The sequence below is a fragment of the Lissotriton helveticus genome, chromosome 6 (genome assembly GCF_964261635.1).
Source record: "Lissotriton helveticus chromosome 6, aLisHel1.1, whole genome shotgun sequence".
Taxonomy (NCBI): Eukaryota; Metazoa; Chordata; class Amphibia; order Caudata; family Salamandridae; genus Lissotriton; species Lissotriton helveticus.
In genome coordinates, this window is record NC_136067.1 from 1,517,377,600 (window position 1) to 1,517,401,151 (window position 23,552).

General features: G+C 42.3%; 1 protein-coding gene across 2 annotated transcripts in view; it reads left to right on the forward strand.

Annotated features, from left to right (window-relative positions):
- FANCL (FA complementation group L) overlaps window positions 1-23,552 on the forward strand; it is a 370,446-nt gene that overhangs the window by 332,227 nt on the left and 14,667 nt on the right. For both annotated transcript variants that reach the window (XM_078649307.1, XM_078649308.1), the window contains one exon: window positions 13,338-13,409. In XM_078649307.1, coding sequence (XP_078505433.1) covers window positions 13,338-13,409 — 72 coding nt within the window. The remainder of the gene's footprint in view (window positions 1-13,337; window positions 13,410-23,552) is intronic.

A 23,552-nucleotide genomic window follows, 5' to 3' on the forward strand; every position in this document is an offset into this window, starting at 1 on the left:
AAATCACCACAATCCAATGCCATCCATCAAGTTTCAGAAGGCTTATGCTGCCTGCTGGTGGTTTTCTGGTGCAAAATTGCAATTTTTACAATTTCGCGAGTGCGAGATTGTTGCTTCACGGCGCGAACGTGCCGAAAAACCAGCAAAATCCGCGAACAGACCGATTCTGGGCCCCCTGGCCATAATGGATGAAATCAGAGCACACTGGGTGCAGGCCTATGGCACAAAGCACACAAACTGGCTTAAAAATGGCCCATAGACCCCCACCCACACGGGACCAGGCAATAAAATGGCCCCCACCCACATAACAAGCCCCCAACACCACCCCAAAAAGTCGTAAAACACACAAAAATCACCACAATCCAATGCCATCCATGCCCTGGCCAGAATCATGTTAAAAATAAAATTCAACAAAACAGTTGTATCATGCATGCACCCATAACTAAGCCTGGTGGTTTTCAATTCATGTGCAGAATTGTAATTTTTACAACTTCGCGAGTGCGAGATTGTTGCTGCGCGGGACGCGAGCAGTGCGAACACAAGCAAAAAAATCCTCAGCTTGCGAACTTGCACATTTTCCCCCCCAAAAAGTCGAAAAACAAGCAACACACACAAAAATCACCACAAACAAACAACATCAACTTACTTCCTTGTGAAATAAAATTTCGAATCCAAAAGTAATCCAAAAGGCCTCAAATCCAAATATCCAGCAGCATCCACAAAAAGTAATCCTTCCCAGTCAAGATCGAAATCAAAGTGGCCAGGAAATGGACTAAGCAATGGGAGGAGCTTGCTGGACAGGAACAGGAAGTTGGAGACTGGGGCACTTCCTTCACCCCACCCCTATGGGAGGAGCTTGCTGGACAGGAACAGGAAGTTGGAGACTGGGCCACTTCCTTCACCCCTCCCCAATTGTAATTTTTGTACTTTCGCGAGTGCGAGATTTTTGCTGCCCGCGCCGCGGACCGCGAGCAGTGCGAACACAAGCAAAAAATCCGCTTCGCACGGATTTGCGTATTTTCGCCACATCCGCGAGAGTTCGCGGATTGCGGATTTACCGAAAATCCGAAAAATCCGCGAGCGTAACGGATTTTCCGCCCATGCTTACTGTGCACATTTCTACTGATTCTGAATTTACTGTGGAAGTTGCAGAAGGATCGACCAACCACAGCTAATTCTGATTGCCCCGATCTTTTGCAAGTCAGCACTACTTCCACTCCCATTCAAAACAGATCAGCACTCTAAGAAGAATGGTCCGGCACTTGACCCCAATCCCCATAGTCTGAAACTATATGTGTGGAGATTAAATGGTGCCAGCTAGAGTCCTTATGTCTTCCTGATGAGTACACAACCATCTTCTTGGTGGCTAAGAAACTCATTACAAAGTCCATATAAGCAAGCCACTGGAACAGGCTTGTTGGTGTGAGTCGGAAGGCCTCAAACCCTTTAAATCTCACCTTTCCAGTGTTCCTTGATTTGTGTTGTGGCTTGCACAGCAGGGTCTGGCAGTGGCTACAGTAAATACTGCCTGGTGGCCCTGTCTGCCTGAATGTCTTCTTGGTCGATCTTTTCAGTGTAGATCATTGCTAGTGGATTTTTTTCTAAAAAGTTTTCTTTACTTGTTCCTTCCCAATCAGTTAATTGTTCCTTAATGGGATTTGAATCATTACTTTCCCAATGGCATATCCATTCGAGCGGATGCACAGTTGCCTGGTTTAGCTTCTTACCTTAAAGACAGTTTTGTCAGTGGCGATTACTTCAGATAGTGGTGTTGGAGATCTTCAGGTCCTCTCAGTTCTTCCTCCTGTCACTTTTCCATCCTCATAAGTTGGTAATTCGCACCTACCCGTTCTTCTTACCCAATGTGGACTCAGCCTTTCATTTGAGCTAGTCTGCCTTCCTGCCATTCTTCTTCTCTCCTTAAAATTCAGCTGAGGATGAGGGACCGCATAGATTAATTCCCCAAACGTGCCCTGTTAGATCGACAGCACACAGCAGAAAAGAGAAGATGAACACCGCTTTTCAGGCTTTACCAGTGCTAAGAAGGGCAAGGCAGTGACTAAATACCAATTTGCATTGGGTTATCCTCTGTATTTCGATCGGCTGCACCTTTAGCCAAAATAAATCCTTTGGTGGACATCGGTGTGCATTCCATTAGGCCTAGGGCTGTCTTCAGAGGCATCCCTAATGCAGACATCTACTGAGCAGCTACGTTAGTCCTTGCACATTTCTATCAAGCTGTACTGACTCAGGCGCCTAGTGGTTGGTACTTTACCCAAGCTGTGTTGCATGACTTCCTGTCCCATCAAGCACAATTCCTTCCCACTTTAAGGGGGATTTTGCTTTGGGACTCTTTGATAAGGTGAATAACCTATGGAAAGATGTATCCATCAGAAGAAAAATGTTCATACCTTCAGTGAGGATCTTTCTGGAGGATACATGCCTCGTCGCTCTCCGTAAGGTGATGCTGTGATTAATAAGTGCCAATTGCTGTAAACATTGTGTGCTGTATTTGTCACTGTTGTTGCATTCTCTGTTCCTCTCAGTATGTCTCAAAAAAGCGCAGAAAAATGTGTACAATCATTTTCTTTTTACAGACTAGTTGTGTCATCACTAGTCACATGTAATAAGAATACAATGTAAATGCTCAACTAAATAACTTATAATGTGTCATCTGTGATGAGAGCAAGCAGACACTGAAAACCGGGTCATGCAGCAGAATCTAAATTTGCCTAGCATAGTAACAGTAAGTTTCAATTCTATTAGGACACGGAGGCGAGGATTATGCTTTTCTTTCCACGCTTTATTACGTATCACAAAAAGACAGCAGCCAGAAAAGCACTAAACACGTTTTTGTTCCAACATTATAGAAAAAACTATAAGGAAAACCAATGAAAATCGCAAATGACAAAAAATCCCATCACTCCATAAGGGAATGTGGTAGCATAGTCCTTCCATAGTGTCAATACTGGATAGAAAGAGCGTCCATCTTGTGTAATCCCCCTCTTTCTTCGCGCGAGTACGCCATCCGATTACGGATTCTGTTTTGAACCGTCAATTACTGTTCCTGTTTTGAACTGTCACTCCCTAAAAGAGAGGCACCACATTAGAATCCACAAGATCAACTCCACTGCAATCACATTATCTATGAACAACATCGAACAAAGCAGCTCACAATCACTGAAAAGGGTTACCTAAACTGATTACTTACTCAGGTATGGGTGGGTTCACACCAGGTAGGTGCTCTAGGTGGAATAATCCTCGCCTCTGTGTCCTTAATAAAATTGAAACTTACCATTACTATGCTAGGCAAATTTCGAATCTTATGTCAGGACCGGGGGGTCAGATTATGCTAGTTCAAAGCTTACTTGCCACCAACTGAGCCACATCCACCACCGGTTTAAAATAAAACCATTTAAAGGTGGAATCGGAAGACCAGTCTGCCGCTCACATAAGATCTTCTAACCTAGCTCCTAGAGAAAAAGCCTTAGAGGCCATTGCGCCCCTAGCCGAATGAGCCCCAAATAGCTTTGTGTCAATTCCTGCCTCCTGCATGACCCATCGCACCTACCTGGCTATAGTGCGGGAGGAGACTGCTTTGTGTGGTTTTCTTAATGCAGTAAGACGTTGATGCTCGCCCGGAGGGAGAAATTCAAGAGTCATGTCTTCATAAGTCTTAAGGCAATTCACCACACACAGTTTGGGGACATCAGAAAAGGCTGGATATAAAATTGTTCTTGACGCTGACTTAATACGGCAACCCACTGTAAAAGTAACCCAGTCTGGGGAGAAAACTCTCGCTGTAATGTCCAAAGCCCGGACGTCAGAGACTCTGCGAAAGGAAACCAGAGATAAGAGCATGGCCAACTTTGCTGTAAGCTCTTTCAAAGATAGGTACTTGTTAGGTTGCCAAGACAGGAATAAGTTTAAAACCAAATTGTCATCCCAGAGAGCCGAATATCTTGGCTCCGGGGGCAATGACAGGCGAATGCCCTTCAGAAGACGACAGACAAACAGGTGCTCCCCAACTGGACAATGCGCCTCTGAAATTGCGGAACGTACAGCATTAATAGACCGGTAAGCCAGACCGTCTGTCGCCAATTCCGCAAGGAAATTCAGAGAGGGAATGACTCCTGCGACCACGGGATCAAAGTCTCGTCGAAGACACCAACGCATCCACTTAGTCCACGCGGACCGATACCGTTTTGAAGTACTGTCTGCTAAGAGTTTTGACAAGAGTGTCTGGGCCGATCCCGAAAGGCTTGGGAGTGACCAACGTCACCTGAAAGCCTCCATACCATGAGGCAGGGGAGAGCCTTGGAGGATAAGGTGATGCTGTTCCCCGTCTGGATTGAGAAGGTGAGGAAATAGGGGGAGTAGGATTGGATAATCCCAAGAAAGTTCCAGAACAACCGGAAACCAAACTTGAGACCTCCAACACTGCATACCATCACCAAATTGGCCTCCAGATGTCGGATCCGGGCTGCAGTCCTCACCACCATCAAAAAAGGCGGAAATTCATACACCTTTTCCTGGTTCCAGTCGTGGAGAAACGCGTCTGTGGCCTCTGCTAGAGGGTCTGGCCTCCAACTGAAGAAACGCGGAAGCTGGTGGTCGAGGCAGGACGCAAAAAGATCCACTGAGAACGGATCCCAGAGGTCGGTCAACCACCTGAAAACCTGAACATCCAGCTTCCACAGGCTTGAATCCTTCAGATACCTGGAATGCCAATCCGCCACCTGATTGGCCTGGCCTGGGAGGTACTCTGCTGTCACTGAGACATGTTAAGTCAGGCAATACTCCCAAAACTCTTTTGCGAGGTTCGCCGGGAACGAGGGCCCCCCAGGCGATTGACATAACGAACCGCCGAGACGTTGTCCATCTTTAGTAAGACACATGATCTTGCTTGATCCCTTGTCCAGCAGAGAACGGCAAAGGACCCCACCAGGAGCTCTAAGCAGTTGATATGCAACTTTTGCTCCTCTAACGACCAAGCGCCGCCTGTGGATGCTTCTCCGCGACAGGCGCCTCAGCCTGACCTGCTGGCGTCCAACTCTATGACAAAGTCCCGAGTTGACTCGAAGATCGCTCGGCCATTCCAGGTCTCCATGTGGGACAGCCACCATGACATATCCTCCTTCACCTCCGCTGAGAGCGGCACCATTTTATCGTACAATAGACCCCACCTGAGATAATGCGCTTACAGGCGCTGCAAGGCACGATAATGAAGGGGCCCCGGAGAGATTGCCTGAATTGACGAGGAGAGGAGACCCACCACTCGGGCAATCTGACGGAGAGCGGTATGGGACCTGGCAATGGTCTGTCTCAATACGTGCCGAATCTTGGCCATCTTCCATGACTCAAGGAGAAGTGGGTAGAGTCCATGAGAAACCCGAGGAAAATCAGACTCTGAGTCAGGGAAGGTCCGACTTTGTCCCATTGATGTAGAACCCCAGACTCTCCAGGAGGGAAACCGCCTGCTGTGGTTGCGCCGTCAATTTCTGGGGAAACTGAGACATGAGGAGGATGGTGTCTAAGTACGCTATCATCCACACTTCTTGAGTTCTCAAAAACGCTACCACTGGGTGAAGCACGTTTGTAAAGCACCATGGTGCCGATGAAAGCCCGAATGGAAGAGCGGTGAATTCGTAAACGTGACCCTTCCAGCTAAACTGGAGGAATGGCCGATGTGGGGGATGGATGGGAACCACCAGATAGGTGTCCTTTAGATCTCACCTGACCATCCAATCGTTCGGAAGGAGTACATCGCTAAGGAGGTGAATCCCCTCCATCTTGAAATGCCCGTAGACCAACCACCCGTTGAACTCTTTGAGGTTGATTACCGGCCGCCTCCCCCCATCTGTTTGTCCACCAAAAGATGTTGCTGAGGAAGCCGTTGGGATGCAGAGCTGATGGACAAATAGCTCCTTTCCTGAGCAGCTCGGATACCGCCTCGTCGATCAGCTGGGCATCGGCCACGGAAAAGGAAATGGGGTGTGGAAGCCTTTCCTGCCGCGGTAGATCGTAAAACTCATTGTGAAAACCCACGATGGTCTGTAAGACCCAAGCATCTGACGTGAGCTCCGCCCAAGCAACCTGGAAGGCCGGCAGGCGACCCCCAATGCGCACTTGCTCCGCAGGCATAACACTTACCGCCTGACTGACCGCCACTCGTGTTGTTATTGAAGCCGCCCGGCTTCGTAAGCGTTGCCCCTGGTGGAATAAAAGTTGGTATAATTGGCTGAGGCGTTGTACTGCCCTCGCCTTGTGCCTTGTCCCCTGTTATTGTTCTGCTGTCCGCCACGGCTAGTCTCAAGGCCCCTACTGCGACCGGCCGCTTGGGAGAAACGAGTCTGGAAGAGCCTTGTTATATTGGACTGGGTCCTGTCCAATGAAGTAAAGGTGGCTACAAATTTGCCAAACTCTTTTACGAAGGGATCCCGAAGAGGCCCCCTTGGGCCACCGCGCCTGCTTCCGAAGAGGCCAAGTCGCCCGGTTTTGGATCTAGTTTGATCAGGAGGGAACGTCGGCGTTCAGTCGAGAGGGCACAGTTGGCGTTACCCAAGAAGATTACCGCCCTATTCGACAGGACATTGGGGGATATGGAGGAGCCCGTCACTTTAACCTCTTCCACCATATCCAAAATTTTTGTTAAGGGACCTATGGTGTCGAGGAGTTTATCCTGACAGGATCGCCAGGAATTATGGATCCCCTTGCAGGGGTCTTTCATATATTTGGCCAGGAAGGTAGCCATCTTCAAATCCAGTTCCAGAGTAAGGGCTACCTTCCCCTCCAAAGTGGGCCTCGGGCATTCAGCTCTGAGGCACTCCCTTGCCTCTTTCTCGAGTGGCTTGCGAAGACGGCCTGCCACGAACTTGGCCACATTATCCCCAGGTGCGCAGGCTGCGGATCGCGGATGAACGATCTCATCCGGATCCAGCATACCTGTATCATCCTGGGGCAACATGACCAAAGCACTGGCCGGGCGCCAAGAACGCGATGACCCCTTATCATCGTCCGTGTCTGTCGGGGAACCCCCATCGTTAGATGGGGAAGCAGGTGCCGTGGAAACCTGAGGCTCAGGCGTCTGAAGTGATGCTGGGGAAGGTGGGACAGTCTTAGCCAGGAAAGTGCTCTTCAGGCTCAAAGGCATCCTTGTCTACCACCTGCGCCCCTTCCGAGCCACCCTCACTACATACCTTCTTAGGAGGTGTGGGACCCCCATCTGCTAGCGGGGACGGCATGGGGGTAGGTACTCCAAGGTGGGCCTGCGTGAATTTGGCGCATTGTGCCACATGCTTTTGGAAAGCCGCTCCTTCATGGAGCCTACTATTTCGTTGACACACAGGTAGATTGAACTGTCTTCCGCTTCAAAAAAATCATCATCCAAAGGGAGGTACTGAGTGGACTCTTCCTCCTCATAATAAGTGCCCTGTTCCATCGTTGCTACTGGAGAAACTCAAGGAGACAGGCGAGTTCACAATAAAGACAGGGGTGAAACCCTTAAATGTGCTTTAGGCAGGCTGAGCCTGAACCGCTTTTTGGCAGACTTGTAGCTTTCAATGCTTTTAGATGCGGGACAGAACCACCAGGGGCTGCACTTTCCCCAAGCGCGCTGGCCTTCGCTAAGTGACAAGGCCTACCCATAACCCGGTGTGCTCAAATCAGGCCTCAGGAAGGGAAATGTGTGCACTCCTGCCCGCAGGGGATTACGGTCAAAACCGCAAGTACAGACCCCAGCGGGCATGAGGGAAAAATACTCGGTGACAAAATACGGACCCTGTAGGGCTTCAGTGGTGTGGCGGCAGGGGGACAGGCTCCAGCGATGCAGCTCACGGAGCGTGGCTCCTGAACTGAGGAACCGCGCTGTAGCAGCAGCGAGACGCAAGAGCTCTCCCTAGGGGCATCAAAACACCGCAGCAGGTGGTCCGGTCGCGTAAAGAGCGACGAAACGCTCCTGCGGCCGTGAGGGGAATCTGGAAGAAGAGAAACAGGCTGAAACCAATTATCACACCCGCAATCCCCTCAACGCCAGTTAACAAATCCTGTTCAACTGAGAACCATACATAAACAACTAAAACAGTTGCATGAAGAGAAAACGGAAAACATGAACTTAACTGGCTGCGAAGCAGCGAATTACTACACAAGATGGACGCCCTTTCTATCCAGTATTGACACTATGGAAGGACTATACTACCACATCCCCCTATGGACTGATGAGATTTGTAGTCATTTGCGATTTTTATTGGTTTTCCTTATGATTTTTTCTATAATGTTGGAACAAAAAACATGTTTAGTGCTTTTCTGGCTGCTGTGTTTTTTATGATCTGTAATAAAGTGTGGAAAGAAAAGCATAATCTGAGCCTCCAGTCCTGACATAATTACAACTGCTGGTTAAACAATAGAAAGACGCAATGGGCGGTTAGACCCAGATAAGCCAGCTAACAACACATTCAGTAAAGGGTTGTCCATATCTCTGATCGACTTTATGTTGATCTCAACCAACCTTTGGTACTTACTGTTGGCCTTCAAGGTCGTGAATAGACCGGAGAGTGACCACTTTCCATTACAATTGGGGTTACTACCGGATCCCTTTTTGATAATCGATAGTGAGACTGAATGTGAGAGGGAGATGGCTGAGGTCGTTGTCTCTAACAATAGGAAAGCAATAAAATGGCCTCACATCCTAGCAAAAGAAGATACGCTTTTGGGCATTTATAATAATTTCTCAGAAATCATTCCCCTATATGAAAATTCAAGGTCGGGATCTGATGACGTCCTAAAAATAGTGGAATCATTAACTCCCCTCTTGAGTAAAACTTGTAATAACAAAAAATTTAATACAAGGAGGCAATTGGAACTAGAGACACCATGGTATAACAAGCAGTGTCATCTAGCTTAAACTAATTTAATCATTGCCGTGAAATCTAAAGATCAGACAAGGGTTAGAGAATGCAGACAGAAATATAAAAGGCTCTTGCATAATGCAAAAAGGGAATGGGATGATTCAATCTGGGAAGATCTTTTGAATGCTGCTAGGAAGCATGATCAATGCACTTTTTGGAACCTGATAGCCAAAAATAACAAAACGGGTAGTTCCAATAGGGACCTTTTTTTGGATGAAAAAATTTGGTTTGATCATTTTGTAATTTTATATGATCTGGCTGGGTCATCTCCTGAGTATAACTATTCTGGATCCCTTCCCCAGTGCACTAACACAGCGAAATTTAGCATGGAAGAAACCTTGTGTGCAATAAAAGCAATTAAGTCTGGTAAGGCACCAGGCCCGGACAAGTTACCTGGTGATTTATTTACTCACAATATTGAAGTATGGTGCCCCTACATAAACTTTCTGTGTAATTCCATCTTGCTGGGAACTCCGATCCCAGAAACCTGGAAAGGGGCAGAAATAGTGACCATTTATAAAAAGGGGGACCGCTACAACCCAGGCAATTACAGACCAATCAGTTTAATTGATATTTTACAGAAGATTTTTGCCAGACATATTTTAAATAGACTTTTAATCTGGATAGAGGAATCCGAAATCCTTTCTAAATACCAAGCAGGATTTAGGATTAAGACAAGTACTGTTGACCAGGTGTATAGATTCATGTGTATTTGCTGGAAATATATTCAGATAAAGAAGTGTAGTATATATGTTGCATTTGTGGATTTACGCTCAGCGTTTGATCTTGTTCCCCGTCACCTACTGTGGGAAACTTTGAGGAAAATGGGTGTCCCGGACGAATTGTTGGCCAACCTTGTAAAGCTCCACACTGATAACTATGCCAAAGTAAGGTGGGGAAGAAATGGCGAACTCACCCGAGCCATACCAGTAAAAAGGGGGGTTAGACAAGGGTGTGTGTTGGCCCCAACCCTTTTCTCCCTATTTGTAAATGATATCCCCTCCTACCTAGCAGAATGTAATCATGATTCCCCTAAATTATGCAATGAAGTAGTCACAGCATTGTTATTCGAGGATGACACTATTTTAATATCCCAAACACCAAAAGGCTTGCAAAACTTGATAAATAAATTTAATAATTATTGCGACCTAAAGGGGTTAGAAATTAACTCATCCAAAACCAAGTATATGGCCATTAATCCCCCTAAATCTTTTAGGAAGAACTTGGCCCTAAACAACACTAAACTTGAGTATGTGGACTTTTTTGATTATCTCGGTATTAGGTTGGATAGTAGAATGTCTTGGATAAATCAATCAGAAAAAATCAGGGTAACACTTAAGCAAAACTCCCTCCCCATTTTAAAAATTCATGGTGGGAGTACTTCAAAAGCTATAACCCCTGCGATTGAAGTTTTTAAAGCCAAAGCACAATCTGCCGCCCTGTATGGGGCCGAGATCTGGGGGCCTTTATACTAAAAAAACATTCGATATAGAGGAAAATGTGTTCTTTAGAAGTCTGCTAAGACTACCAGGAAGAACGCCCCTAGTACCAGTCTATCTCGATATTAACTTAAAACGGACAGACTATTTGTGCTGGTTGAGGCCATTGCTCTATTGGGTAAGGTTATGGTCTACCCCGGAACTCGCTGATTATAGAGCAGGAGTATTGGAAATCAGGGAGCTGGACTCTTTTAACTCGATCAAGTGGCTGAGACATGTATCCCATTGGCTCACAAAAATAGGCCTTTCACACTTCTGGAAAACACCAGCAATGTCAATCACTTCGTTAAATATTTGCAAAGAACAAGTAAAATCTGCCTACTGGAACTATGTGAATACCAATGTTTACGAACGCGCTACTGGCTCATTAACGCATAAGTTTTTGCAATTTAAGGACTACCCTACATTTGAACATTTTATGGCTGAAATTGAGCCACCCTTGGCTAAAACTGTTTTCCTCCAATATAGATATGGGGTTTTACAGATCAATGCGAATACTTGTCGGTGGGGAGGAGCAAATAATGATCCTAATTGTAAATTGTGTGATTTAAAACAAAGAGAGGACGAGGCTCACATCCTCTTTTTTTGCCCATCATACGAATTGCAACGTAAGAAATGGATCATACCTCTTTGTAAAAACCTGGGCACACGTTCGTATAAAGAGGCAGAGCGATTACTTAGATCCTCAACCATTAGGTTGATAACATTTGGTGTGAGCAGGTATCTTCTTGGTGTCTGTTTAACTAGAAAGAGATTAGGAATGACAATATAAGATTTAAAGAGTTTTTATCGCTGGCATTTTTTAACTATTTATAATTGTATTAAATCGTTTTTAATATTGGTCTTGTATGATGGCTCGATTGTAGGTACTCTATTAGCAAATGAGTAAATGAAGTAGTTTAAAATTATAAACAAATTGGAATGTTCCGGGACCTACTATTATTGCACTTTTGTATATTATGAATGTTTTGCTAATTGTAACACATTTTTAATCATGTCGATGTTTGTATGTATTATATTGTGTGTTGGCTTTATGACAAAGTGTCGAATAAAAGCTTTACAACAACAACAACAACAACAACAATAAAAAGACGCTTATCAGCTCTTCTGATTGCCTTAAATGGACAATCAGCAGAAAGGGAAGATTTATAGCATCATGTTCGTTTTTGCTGGGCTTTACTTTATTACACAAAGCAGGAAACTCTTTGCATGTTCCTAGACGCTATGAGCTGTTCTTTTTGAAAGTGAGTTGCATTAAACTACACAGAATGTACCTTGCCACAAATTATTAGCAGTATATTGGTGTGTTTAATTTTGCTCTATCAATTCTACAATTTGAGATCTGAGCACTTTTCGTTGCCTGCGAGATTGCTAAAGCAGTTAGTGGCAACACATTTTACTTTGAGTAAAAGTAATCTGAATAATCTCCATGTGGGTTTACACGATGGTAAATGCACCACATCTGTGGTTGTCTCTGCTTTGAGTGAGTTGAGGCGATTGGTGGATGGAGGTGATTTTGGAGAATTAATGCTCATTCATGTCGTGTCACCTTCCACAAACTCTGTATCCAGGAACTTGCTCCTTTGCTGGATAAAACAGTTCTTATCAGGTACCAGCCAGAAATACCACTTCCCCATTCGAGTCGACGTGTAAACCTTTAAATATATGGACCACCAGCTTTCTTTGTCTCCCGTGTTTTAAATTAAACTGCAGGATGTGCATTTTACCTGACACCCAGGTCCTTCTGCACTTGAAGGACGACCTTGTTGCACTGTGGTTCGCATCCACATTAAAATTCAACCTTTTCATTTTAATGCATTGTGCGTGGCCCATAAGAATCTGAATGATTCAGTGGCAAGAACTAGGAATGTATGTCTTAATTGGGCATAAGTTGTGTGCTTCCACATAAAAAGTGTTTGCCATCCACAGTTGTATTTATCCTAATGTCTAAGTTTGAACTTTCAAAGGCACACACGTGACATTAGAATGCTTTTTAAGTGTTTCAGATAACTAGATAATTTAGTTTGGTTTTCTCTGGCGGCAGCACCCATGGGAGTAAGGCAGTCATTAACCTACATGGATTTTCAGGTCTGGCTTGACAGTGCAACTGTCACCTGACCGTTTATCCTACACCAAAATTATTCTAGAGTTTTTGCTTCCCTTGAAATACATATGTATTCCCATACAATTTACTTGTAATGCTTCACATTACCATAAAAAAATCCTTTAAAGCCAGACCTATTGGCATTGCAAATGCTTGTTTGCTTTTTTTAATCCAATTTTCTGTGATCATAATACGAACCAAGTACATCGGTCACATAGTCCTCAAGTAAATCAAATATAATCCACGATAACTTTCTTACGGTAAGGTTGGTATTTTGGAAAAATATTGTGATTTTAAGTGCATGGGAAACATTTAGCAAGTTCCTGTGAAGGACAAGTAAATAGCATGTGATGTTACTAGTCAAGGCTGTACAGAACAAATACCATGGGACCTGCCCTTCAGAATGAGCACATTTAATTTTTGGGTACGCGAATAATGTACAGAAAGGTTCGATTTATTTTGGTTACTGCAATTTCCTATACTTGCATTTAGAGCCACATTATTACCACAAAACCTATTTTAGCTACAAAAGCCTCAATTACAGTGCTAAGCTGCTATTATAGAAAGTGGTGTTTTAGCTCCTTAATTCTCTAGGTGTCATTTATGGATGTTTGGAAAATATTTAATTTTGATGACCCCTTTTTGAAGCCCTCTAAATGTGATTTTGGGGTAGGGCCTGGAGAGATTATAGTGAAAAGATGGAGGAGTAGAAATGTCATAGACAATTTCATGTGTGTCCTCTTCAGTGACTGTAACGTGTAATTTTCAGTAGCACAATATTGTAAAAGAGAAAGGACAATACACATTTTAATCTGTCTTCCCCAACAGTGGCTGAGAGGTCTTCCTTCAAGCAGACAGAGCTTTAATGTTATCTTTGGAGAATGTCCGTACTGCAGCAAGGTAATGATGCTTCACATATTTTTTCAGAGGATTTGTTTTTATTCTGCATGGAAACACTAAAGAACATCATTAAAGTAAAAAAAAGCATAACACCCAAGTCAATTTGGAGCATTTTCTATGCTCCTTAATTTAAAGTAACGAAGTAGAACTTAATTGTGAACTCAACCAATCTGCTTTTGCACACACTTGCGTATGTTATGGTCACTTTTCAGGGAAATGAATATAGCACCGTCCCTTAAAACAATTGAGTATTGTGTTTTTATAATTCGTAATCTATTGATCTGTTTATTGAGTTCCTTGCTTTTTGAGTAGACGACTACTTTGAATCCTTCATGATCATCGTTCATGTATTTTAATTTATTTATTGGTCATTTATTACATACTCTTGGGCTTGGTCTCACAGCCCATATTTCAATGCCAAATTGAATAGGAGCTGCTATAAGGAAGCCTGGTTTTAGATTCAAGTAAGAGTGATGAGTGAATTGAATTAGCAGGTCTAGAGTTTTTTTCAGACTCAGAGAAGATCCTGTTGATCTCAGTTGTTGATTCCATTGTGTAATAATAGGGTACACAAATGTTAGTTAAATAAGCTCCGTTATTTTGCGACCAAGCGCTCCATGTCTACCAAGCAACTAATTTCTTCAACTGTCATTTCTCACACTCTAACAGTTCACGTTCTACTAATGTTATTACATCACATTGTGATTACATCACCTCTACACATCTCCCCACTTTTAAATACAAATAAAAACCTTTAGATACATCACATCGGAAAAGTGCAATCATTGTATTGATACAATTTAAATCGTGAAATTCACCATATAGCCTATGGGAAAAACAGGTATATACTCTAGCTTAATTGATTAAAAACAGAGATATTCACCTAACTTCTTAGGACGATTAATTAGTCTTTTTGGTCTTATAGTCAGTGGAAGGCACAGGAATGGAATTCAAATCAAAATCCACATTCTTCTTGCCCCAGGTTTTCTTCACTTGACTATTCTTCCACTTGTCTACCCCTCTGTGTTATTTCATTGTTTACAACACTCTCTTGGTGCTCAGTGCTTAAATTGTGCCGGTGCTCAGCACTTATTTCACCGGGCCGGGTCTATACGATTGCTCTCCTCCGGCAGATCGATGGCCCGGTAATTATTTAAATAAATGCCTTCCTTCCTTCCGTGGTTGCTGCCTGGTGTGTCCTCATAGGAAGTCCACCCTGGCCCAGGCATACTGAAAGAGCGTGTCGTCATCACGTTAGGGATGTCACTGCAGCATCGCCTGCCTTTCACAGAACATAGTTTCATTTCCGTTGAAGAATGGCTGAAGGCGGACTTTTTAAGTTGTTGCCTGATATTAAAAGCGTTCTCTGCAAAATTTGGAATGTACTTTGCACAATACTACGCCATGCCCAGGAAGGACCTTACCTCATCCTTGTTCCTGGGGGAAGACACATTCTTAATAGAATCTATTAATTCAGGTTTTGGTTTGACACCTTCAGCACTACTCACATGACCCAAATATGATACATTCCTCTCCCGGAATTCGCATTTACTCAACTCAATGGTCAAACCTTTACTCTCTAAGATACTCAAACAATTTTCCAGTCTCTCATCATGTTGTTCCCTGTTCTTTCCATGGACTAAAACATCATCTTGAAAAAAAGATATTCCACTTTCTTTGCCAAATAACTTGTACATAAGTCTCTGCAATACAGCTGCAGCTGAAGCTAGTCCGAATGGCATGCGCTTGTATTGAAAACAGCCAACAGGTGTTATGAAAGCCGTAATCTTCCTGGACTCTTCCGACAATAAAATTTGATGATATGCTTTCGGCAAGTCAATGGTTGAAAACCAAGACGCTCCATTGAGACAAGATACCATTTCTGTAATCTTTGGTAAGGGAAAGCGATCCACTAAAACATTATTATTCGCATGGCTTAAATCCACACATAAACCGATTTGTTCGTTACTATGGCGTGCCACGACAATTGGAGGAATCCAGTCTGAGGCTTCTACTTCCTCAATAACATCAAGATCAACTAGTTTTTTAAGTTCCTTTTCTACTTCTTCATGAAGAGCAATGCGCACCATTCTCATTTTATGAATTTTCGGAATAGCATCCTGTTTAAGAATGATCTTGTGCTCAAACCCATCAAGAGTACCAAGTTTTTGTTTGAATACTCTGGGGAATCTATTTCCTTCCCCATGCACGTTGTCTCATCGATCACTAAGACTTTTTCCACACTATTAGGGTCTAATATGATATGTAATTTTCCCTGGTCTTGCCAACCAAGCACTGATGGACCATTCTTCGCTATGTTCAACTTTCCTCTCCCACTCCTATTCTTGAACTCAAATAATAACCATCTGAATCCAATTATATAATTTTTTTCGCCTGTGAAAACTTTCTGGATTAATATCCGGAGGAGACAGATATTCTCCTATTCTTTCCTTAAACTTGTCCATACTTTTTCATTATTAATTGTGAAGGGTGAACCTGAGTCAGCGTAAATTTTAATATTCACTCCACCAATGGACATATCACATTAAGTTTCCCTTTAGTATTTTTCTCATCAATATCTAACACTAACCATCTCTCTTTAAGATTTAAAACAGCTGACATTTTATCATTGCTGTCCTCATTTCCACTTTCACTACTGCTGGAGCTCCCCCCACCTTGAATGCATTTAACTTTATTCTTTTTCCTTATACAGCTTTTTGCAAAATGACCAATCAGAACACAGTTCATACACTTTTGCTTAAGTGCAGGACAAGCCTTACTATGTGCTAAGTGATCCTTGCTACCACATCGGTAACATTTCCATTCAGATTTATTTTCTGAATTATTCGATCTCCACTTTTCTTCATATTTCCTACTATTATCACTTTTGCTTTTACTTTCATGACTCACTTTACATACTTCATGTTGTTCTTTTCCTTGAACTTGTACCTCCGTTGCACACCTTCCTGTCAGTTCAGCCTTGCGCACTAAATTAACAACTTCTAATAGTGGAGAATCACCATTGATCCATAAACGATCTTGGATAGAGCTGTTATTACTGTGCATCACAACCTGGTCTCTTATAAATTCGTCATAATTATCTTTCAAATTTGCAATCAATGGCAAGTTTAGTTCAGCTACATAATCATCAATAGCTTCACCTTTAAGTTGTTTTCTTTGGAAAAATGTATACCTTGTCACTCCTATGCAAACTTTAGGCGTAAAGTATTTGTCCAAATCATTTAAAGCTGCTAAAAATACATCTGCATCACCACTCACTACAGCTTTTGGCATTCTGTTGTATATTTGTAAACCCTTTGGCCCAAGTGATAACAAAATCATTATTTTCTTTTGAACAGAAGACATTTTTTGTTCTCATCTATAGCAGCAATGTAATTTACAAATATTCCTTCCATTCTGTCCAATTCATAGATGGTTCATTGCCTGATACCCAAAAATCATGTGGAGAGTTTATTGAGAAATTTTGTTGAGCCATGTAAAAGTATATTCAAAGTGAAAATCCAATAATAAATAAATTATTGAGGTTAAGAACAAAAATGTAATATATGCGCTCACAATATTAAATAATTAATGACTCCCACCTGTTTCCTTCCTCTTGTTGCTCGGTTGTGGTTGCCGATATAATTGAGAAAAAATCTTGTTGGTCGGTTTGGTTTGCAGATGTAAATGAAACTGTCAAATACGAAGAAAACTCCCAAGAGTTGAATCAGATCAAAATGGCACCTTTTCCGGTCACTTAGCATGACCTCGTTACATTGCTCAATGCCAACGCGACCTGATTACGTTGCGCACTGGTTACTATTGTTACTCTGAGCGCCCAAGAAACAGTCAGCCTCGTTGCGTGGAGACAGCAGGTAAGCACGTGATGGCGATTCAAATGTCGCACTGCAGGTCTCAACACGCATACACTTCAACCGACTTAGTAAAATAGCGGACCGATTGCCCACGCTATTTTCTCACGGTAACAACAAGGAAACAGCGGACCGATCGTCCCACGCTATTTTCTTTTATAAAATAAAAGGTAAATACCTCAAATCGTGCTCTGTCGAGGTGTTCCTTCAGTTAATGAGATACTCATATGCCACAAACAGAGTATTTAATGTTTCTTCTCAAGGAGTTAATCCACCAGCTCGTCGCCATAAATTGTTGTATTTATCCACAACAATTATTCAAGTAAATCTTTCTTTATTCGTAGAAAGGAAACAGGTCCGCCCGCACCAGCAGCAACAGGATACTGGCTGAGGCAGGAACGAACAAAGCACAGAATACATGAACATTCTATATTTTACAGGATTAAATAATAACATACTAAGAACATAACAGGGAGGTTAGGATCTGGCCAGCGGGTGCACTTGCCAGGTTGACATGGCAGTATAAAACAGCACTCACAGACACTGCAATGACAGGCCTGAGACAGGCTTACAGTGCTACTCGTGGGTGGCATAACCACTGCTGCAGGATCACTAGTAGCGTTTGATTCACAGGCCCTGGGCACACAGAGTGCACTTTACTAGGGACCTACCAATCAAATATGTTAATTCTGGATAACCAATCAAAATCACAAAATACACAGGGGGCACTTGCACTTTAGCACTGATCAGCAATGGTAAAGTGCCCAGAGTACCTTAACCAGCAAAAATGAAGTCCAGCCTAACAGTCGAAAATACAGGAACTACAGGCAAAAAGACAAGGGAAATCACGCCAAGGATGCCATAACTAACATTGTATTCTTCTTGCTTTTTTACAGGTTTTTCTCTGAGCTTTCCAAAGACCAGGTCACACTCATAGGAGTGGGTAACCATCCTGGGTTAAACTTTGATCTAGGTTTCCTTCTTTTCATTAATTCAAATGGTAAAAACACTGCGCATGCCACTTCTGTTGATCTATATGACCAAAGAACAAGAATTGTTATTTAATGCTAACAGAATGGCCCCCATGAGAACCCTCTTAAAGTGTTCTTCCCTTCTATTAGCACTTGAATTGTAAAGAGATGCTGTCCTGTGGCAAACGCCATATTTTGCAAAATATTCGATAGCATTCTCTGAGACAAATTGTACACCACTGTCACTCTGTAAAATACTGGGTATCCCTTCAATCTGGAAAACCTTGTCTATGAAGCCTAGTATTGTATCCATATTTATTTTAACAATATTGATGTAAGGCCACCGGCAAAGTACATTAATCAATACTACAATATCTTTGTGACTATTCCCAATTGGCTCCATAATGTCAACTGCCACTGAATGTATTGCTCATAGGAGGTCTCAATGTCTTCAAGGATTTATCAGCGGACATGTATACATGGTATTCTATGACGTCCCTACCTACCTTCGTTTCTACCTCGTTATCAATACCTGGCCATCAATATAAACTTCATTTCTAATTTAGTTTTTATTGCACCAAGGTTCTCCTCATGGCACCCAAAAAGAATTTCTTTCCTTAAAGCAGAAGGGCTAAGGGCCTCATTACGATGTCACCCGGTAAGGCTCCAAACAGCAGTCGGATTCTCCTAAGCTGTGTCGGAACCTGTTTCCGACTAACCAATTACGATGGAAAGGTAACCGTTTGGTCAGTCCGAATCAGTTCCATCTGGCATTCGGAGACTCCGAGTCGGTCAAAGCAGAATTGTACAGCTCTACAGACTGTGTTTCCGACCGAAGTATTATGATGCCAGATTCATACAGCCTATCCGAATCTGTTTGACAAGGAACGGCTGTCAGAAACTGACTTTGGGAGCCCTTAGCAGGCCCCCCCTTCGCCCTGTGGCCTCCGGTTGGGGCCCATGGGGATACCCAAGGGACCCCCTTTTAAAACCAGGCACTGTGTGGCAGGCACCATGGGTGCCTGCGACAGGGTGCAAGGTGTTCCGCAACCAGCCTTTTTTTCAATGAGAGCCTGTGTTGTTGGTTGGAACACAGGCTCATATTGAAGTCAATGGAAGACTTTCCAAAAGGTGTTCAGAACCATTGTAATCAGTTAGACTTGACGAACGCGAGTCGGTCAGAACAAATTCCGACAAGGAGTCGGTCGGATTGCTTTCCAACATCGTAATGAGGCCTTAAAATCCTTCCACAGTTGCCAGTTCACAATGTACCTCCCAGAATGCTCTGAGTTCTCTCATATAATGTTTATTGGCCATCCCTCCTTAACAAAGGCAACAATTATTCTCATTTTCTACTTGCCATTCCTCCAGATTTAATTAGATTTCCCCTGTTTCAACCACCCACACAATTCTTTAACTTTCCAACATTTCCTCCTTATATTCTAGTAATATAGTGGGCATCCTAGATGAAAAATCTAGTCTTTTATTTTTCTTTCCGGGTTAATGCTCAATTTTGTACACAAAGTATAACAAGTGCATGGATAACCTAGATTATACTCTTCACATTTCCAGGGTGGTCAAACTTTTACCTGACAGTTTAAGATCACATCTAACAATGACCTCTTTTCCCCATAATAAAAAAAGAGGAAATGTTCCAAAGCACATACATGGGCTGGTGCTTTTCTCTATCACTGCATAATTCTCTTCTGAAGATGACAATACATGTGAAGTAAAATTTCTTTTTGAGACATAACAGTCCCCAGACCTGTGCTATGGCATCTGTAGGAACTATGCTAGTACACTGGGGATCAAACCCTTGTGGTGCAGAACAAATTGGCTCCTTGTTTTTTTTTAATGCTTGCCTACATTCATCTGACCACAGAAACTTAGCATTTGTTTTTAGCAAATTCCTCACTTAGAGAGTTTGCATGGAAAACTTTACAAATTTAAAAGAATTCCACTAACCCCATCCTCTTTATTCTGTGGAAACAGAGCCTCTTTAATAGCTAGTAATAAAATGTTCTTAGGTTTGACTCCACATCCGCTAATGTCATGACCTAAGTTACACATTTCTTAGCAAATTTACATTTGGCATATTCAATTGTAAAACATTGAATTTCTGGAACTTCCAACACATTAGCAGGGTGCTCCTTCAAAGTTACTTGCCAAAATCAAAGAGGGAAACACCGGCTGGTCATACAGTGGTTTGTGAATAATGCTTGGACGCAACACATCACCAATTTTGTCTAGTACCGCTACTCAAATGGAAGTTAAATAAGCTCCTTTATTATGTGACCAAGCGCTCTGCGTCTGCCAAGGAACTGATTTCTGAAAGTGTCATTTCTCACATTCTAACTTCAACATTCCACGTTCTACTGATGTCATTACTTCCATTACATCACCTCTATAGTATAGAATTCATAATGGAGACAAGAACGAGAAGCCCTTGTTGATTTAACTAGAATCCCCAGATACAGGTTTAAAAGAGGCAGTGAAAAAAGGAGCTGTTCGACCTCCTAACTCATTTGTTTTGGCCTAATGTCACTTCTGATAACAAGGAGAGGCCCTGTTTTAGCCATGCCAGGGCAAGGTCCAAGACGCAAAACAGACACTTAACATGTTGAGGAAGAGGTGGTGGTCTTCTGCGTTTAAAGCTGCCTATTTGTCAAAGAGTATGATGCTTGACCTTGATTCAGTTTCTTACAAGACTGGTTTCCAGATTAGGAGCAGGGCAGATTCGGTGCAATATTCTGATCTAAATCTGGGCTGTTAGTTATCCCAGAGCTGAATTTTCCATATCTAGTTTTGAGATATTGGTAGGCTAGAGCTCAGTCACATTCCAGGAAATGTGGTATAGGGTAGCAGAAAGCTGTGAAACCTAAGTCAGATGACTATTGGGGTATATGCACTCTATGTTACATGGCAGGAACTTAACCTTTTGGAAGAGTTTATTAACCAGCAGGGTGAGGTCTAAGATGAGCAGATTGGTCCAGGCGACATGGAATGATGCCAGAATGGGGAAGTCATGAGGTGTAGAGTTGTAATAGATTTATTAAAGGCATCCTCAGCATTGCACATAAATTCAGTATCCCCAGCTGCACTACAATGTATATCAAGAACAATTTGCATGCAAAACGCATGTAAACGAAACAGAGATTCTTTGGCATAAAAACTTTTAGGAATACAGTACTCTCACAGTTCAAATACTGTGGTATTAAAAAAAACTACAAATGCAATGCTATCTGTCACAAAAAAAACCCAACAGGATCAAAGTTTAACAACCAGGTGCTTCTTCAAAGAAGAAGACGTACATTTTTGGTCTAGTGGTGCACTCAACTACATTGTACTGATTATTAGGCATGGGCTCACATTCTTTAGGATATATCATGGAAACCTGCTGGCAAAGGCAGTGTGTGTATTTAATTGTACATTACTTAGGTTGTTAACATGTTTTTGAAAAAAATTTCTTTATTGATATTTTCCAATAACGCAAAGGAAAAGGCACAACACATCGCAATACATCATACTACAATGATAGAAGGCAAATATCTATGTCACATTGTGGAGCTACACAACAATAGGATGATCTGAGTGCAGGATTAAAGATCCCAATACCTGCAAAGTATGATAGTTAGTCAGTCCAATCAACAGTAGTACTGCATAATTAGGCTGTCCGGTTTTAGGTTTAAACCTATACTAACTGATAAAACCCAACTGAAAGAGAAATAGCCCTCACCAGTGAAAACGTATACACACTGAAGAAACACCTGCACAACCACAAACTAAATGTGATTCAAAGAAAGGAAAAGAGAAAGTAATTTTTTTTTTCCCTGAAGGGGCCAATACAATGTAACTTTGTAATACAAGCTAGCAGTAAGAAAGTCTGGGCTAACATTATTCTGCTTGAGTTTGGTTGTTTAGGGATGCCACTAAAATATTGTTTCTTTTTCCTACTGTTTTTTTTTAGTTTTGTGGTCTTTGGTTTAAAGATGCAGGCTTTCGAAGCAAGTTTTATGTCTTATTTAATTATTTTAACTATAGAGAATAAGCAAATATCAAAATCATATTTGACATTTTGGCTATGTTTGATTCTTTCACTGATATGTAAAATGGCTGGCTTCATAAGAATCTTTCCTAATATGTCATCACATTTACCCACAGAGAATGCGTCAAAACCTTTAATACATCAGCTCTCAGTTTCTAGTGAGTCAGTATTAATTGTAGATGAATTGCCAACACCTCAGGCTTTAAACATTCAATGCAAGGTATACAAGTATGTGTGGAAAGAGCGCCATCACCAAGCATCTGGGATAGTGTTGAAAACATGACACCAGACTTTTGGAAAATATGGAACGCAGTGTCACTTGGAATGTTCTGCAAAAAAGGTTCTTTCCAAGTTCAACAAAGGTTGGAGTGATATTTTTTGTATTTGCAGTGATTCGAATATGAAAAAGTTGCGTGATGACCTGTCAAAATTGATACCCGAGCGGAAGTGCTTCCCTGTAAGAGATCCTTGCTATTCATTAGATGGTATGCTGAAAGCATCTTTACAATCTTCAGATTTAATGAGGAATGCAATTGACTTTTTAGTCCATTCTGGTGCAGTGTTTTATGCACTGGAACTACAACGTAAATATTTATAATTTTTTGCTTTGCTTGGCATCAAAGAAAGAGTCATCACAACTGTGTCCCTTAGCTGATGGTTCGCAGTCCAAGGGGCTATGAATGCTATATTATCCATGTGGCAACCGTTTACAGAATTAATACTTTGCTGAGTGATGAAGCCAAAGGCAAGAAATGTGAGGATCTTTGGTCACAAATTGATAGTGATGTGAAAAGAAGTACACTCTACTGCATTTTTAGATTTTTACAGGAAAACATAACTGCTAAAGTGGACATAATAAAAAACTAGAGTCTAAAAACACCCTTGTCTGCCAAGTGTTCAGCATAATTGGTGTAGATGTGAAACACCTTCTTGAGAGTAGGCTGAGCGACACCTTTAGTGACTTTGGCACTGCAACAGGTTCCATGTTAGAGTGCTTGCCACTTGGTAAGCAAAGCAATGGTGAAGAGCAATTCACAAACTTTTATTTTACAATGTATGAGAACTGACTTGCAATGATGCATAGAAATGCACTTTCCCTACCACTGGCATTTGAAGTCAATGAAACCTCACTGTGGTACTCTGTTCTAGATCTCTTCCGTTAAGGGGACTGTCCTTGATAGTTTCAAAAGTGCTGCTTCATTTTTGATCGCTTCAATAACTGAGGACAGAAGCGCCCAGCTCAGCGCAAATGTTG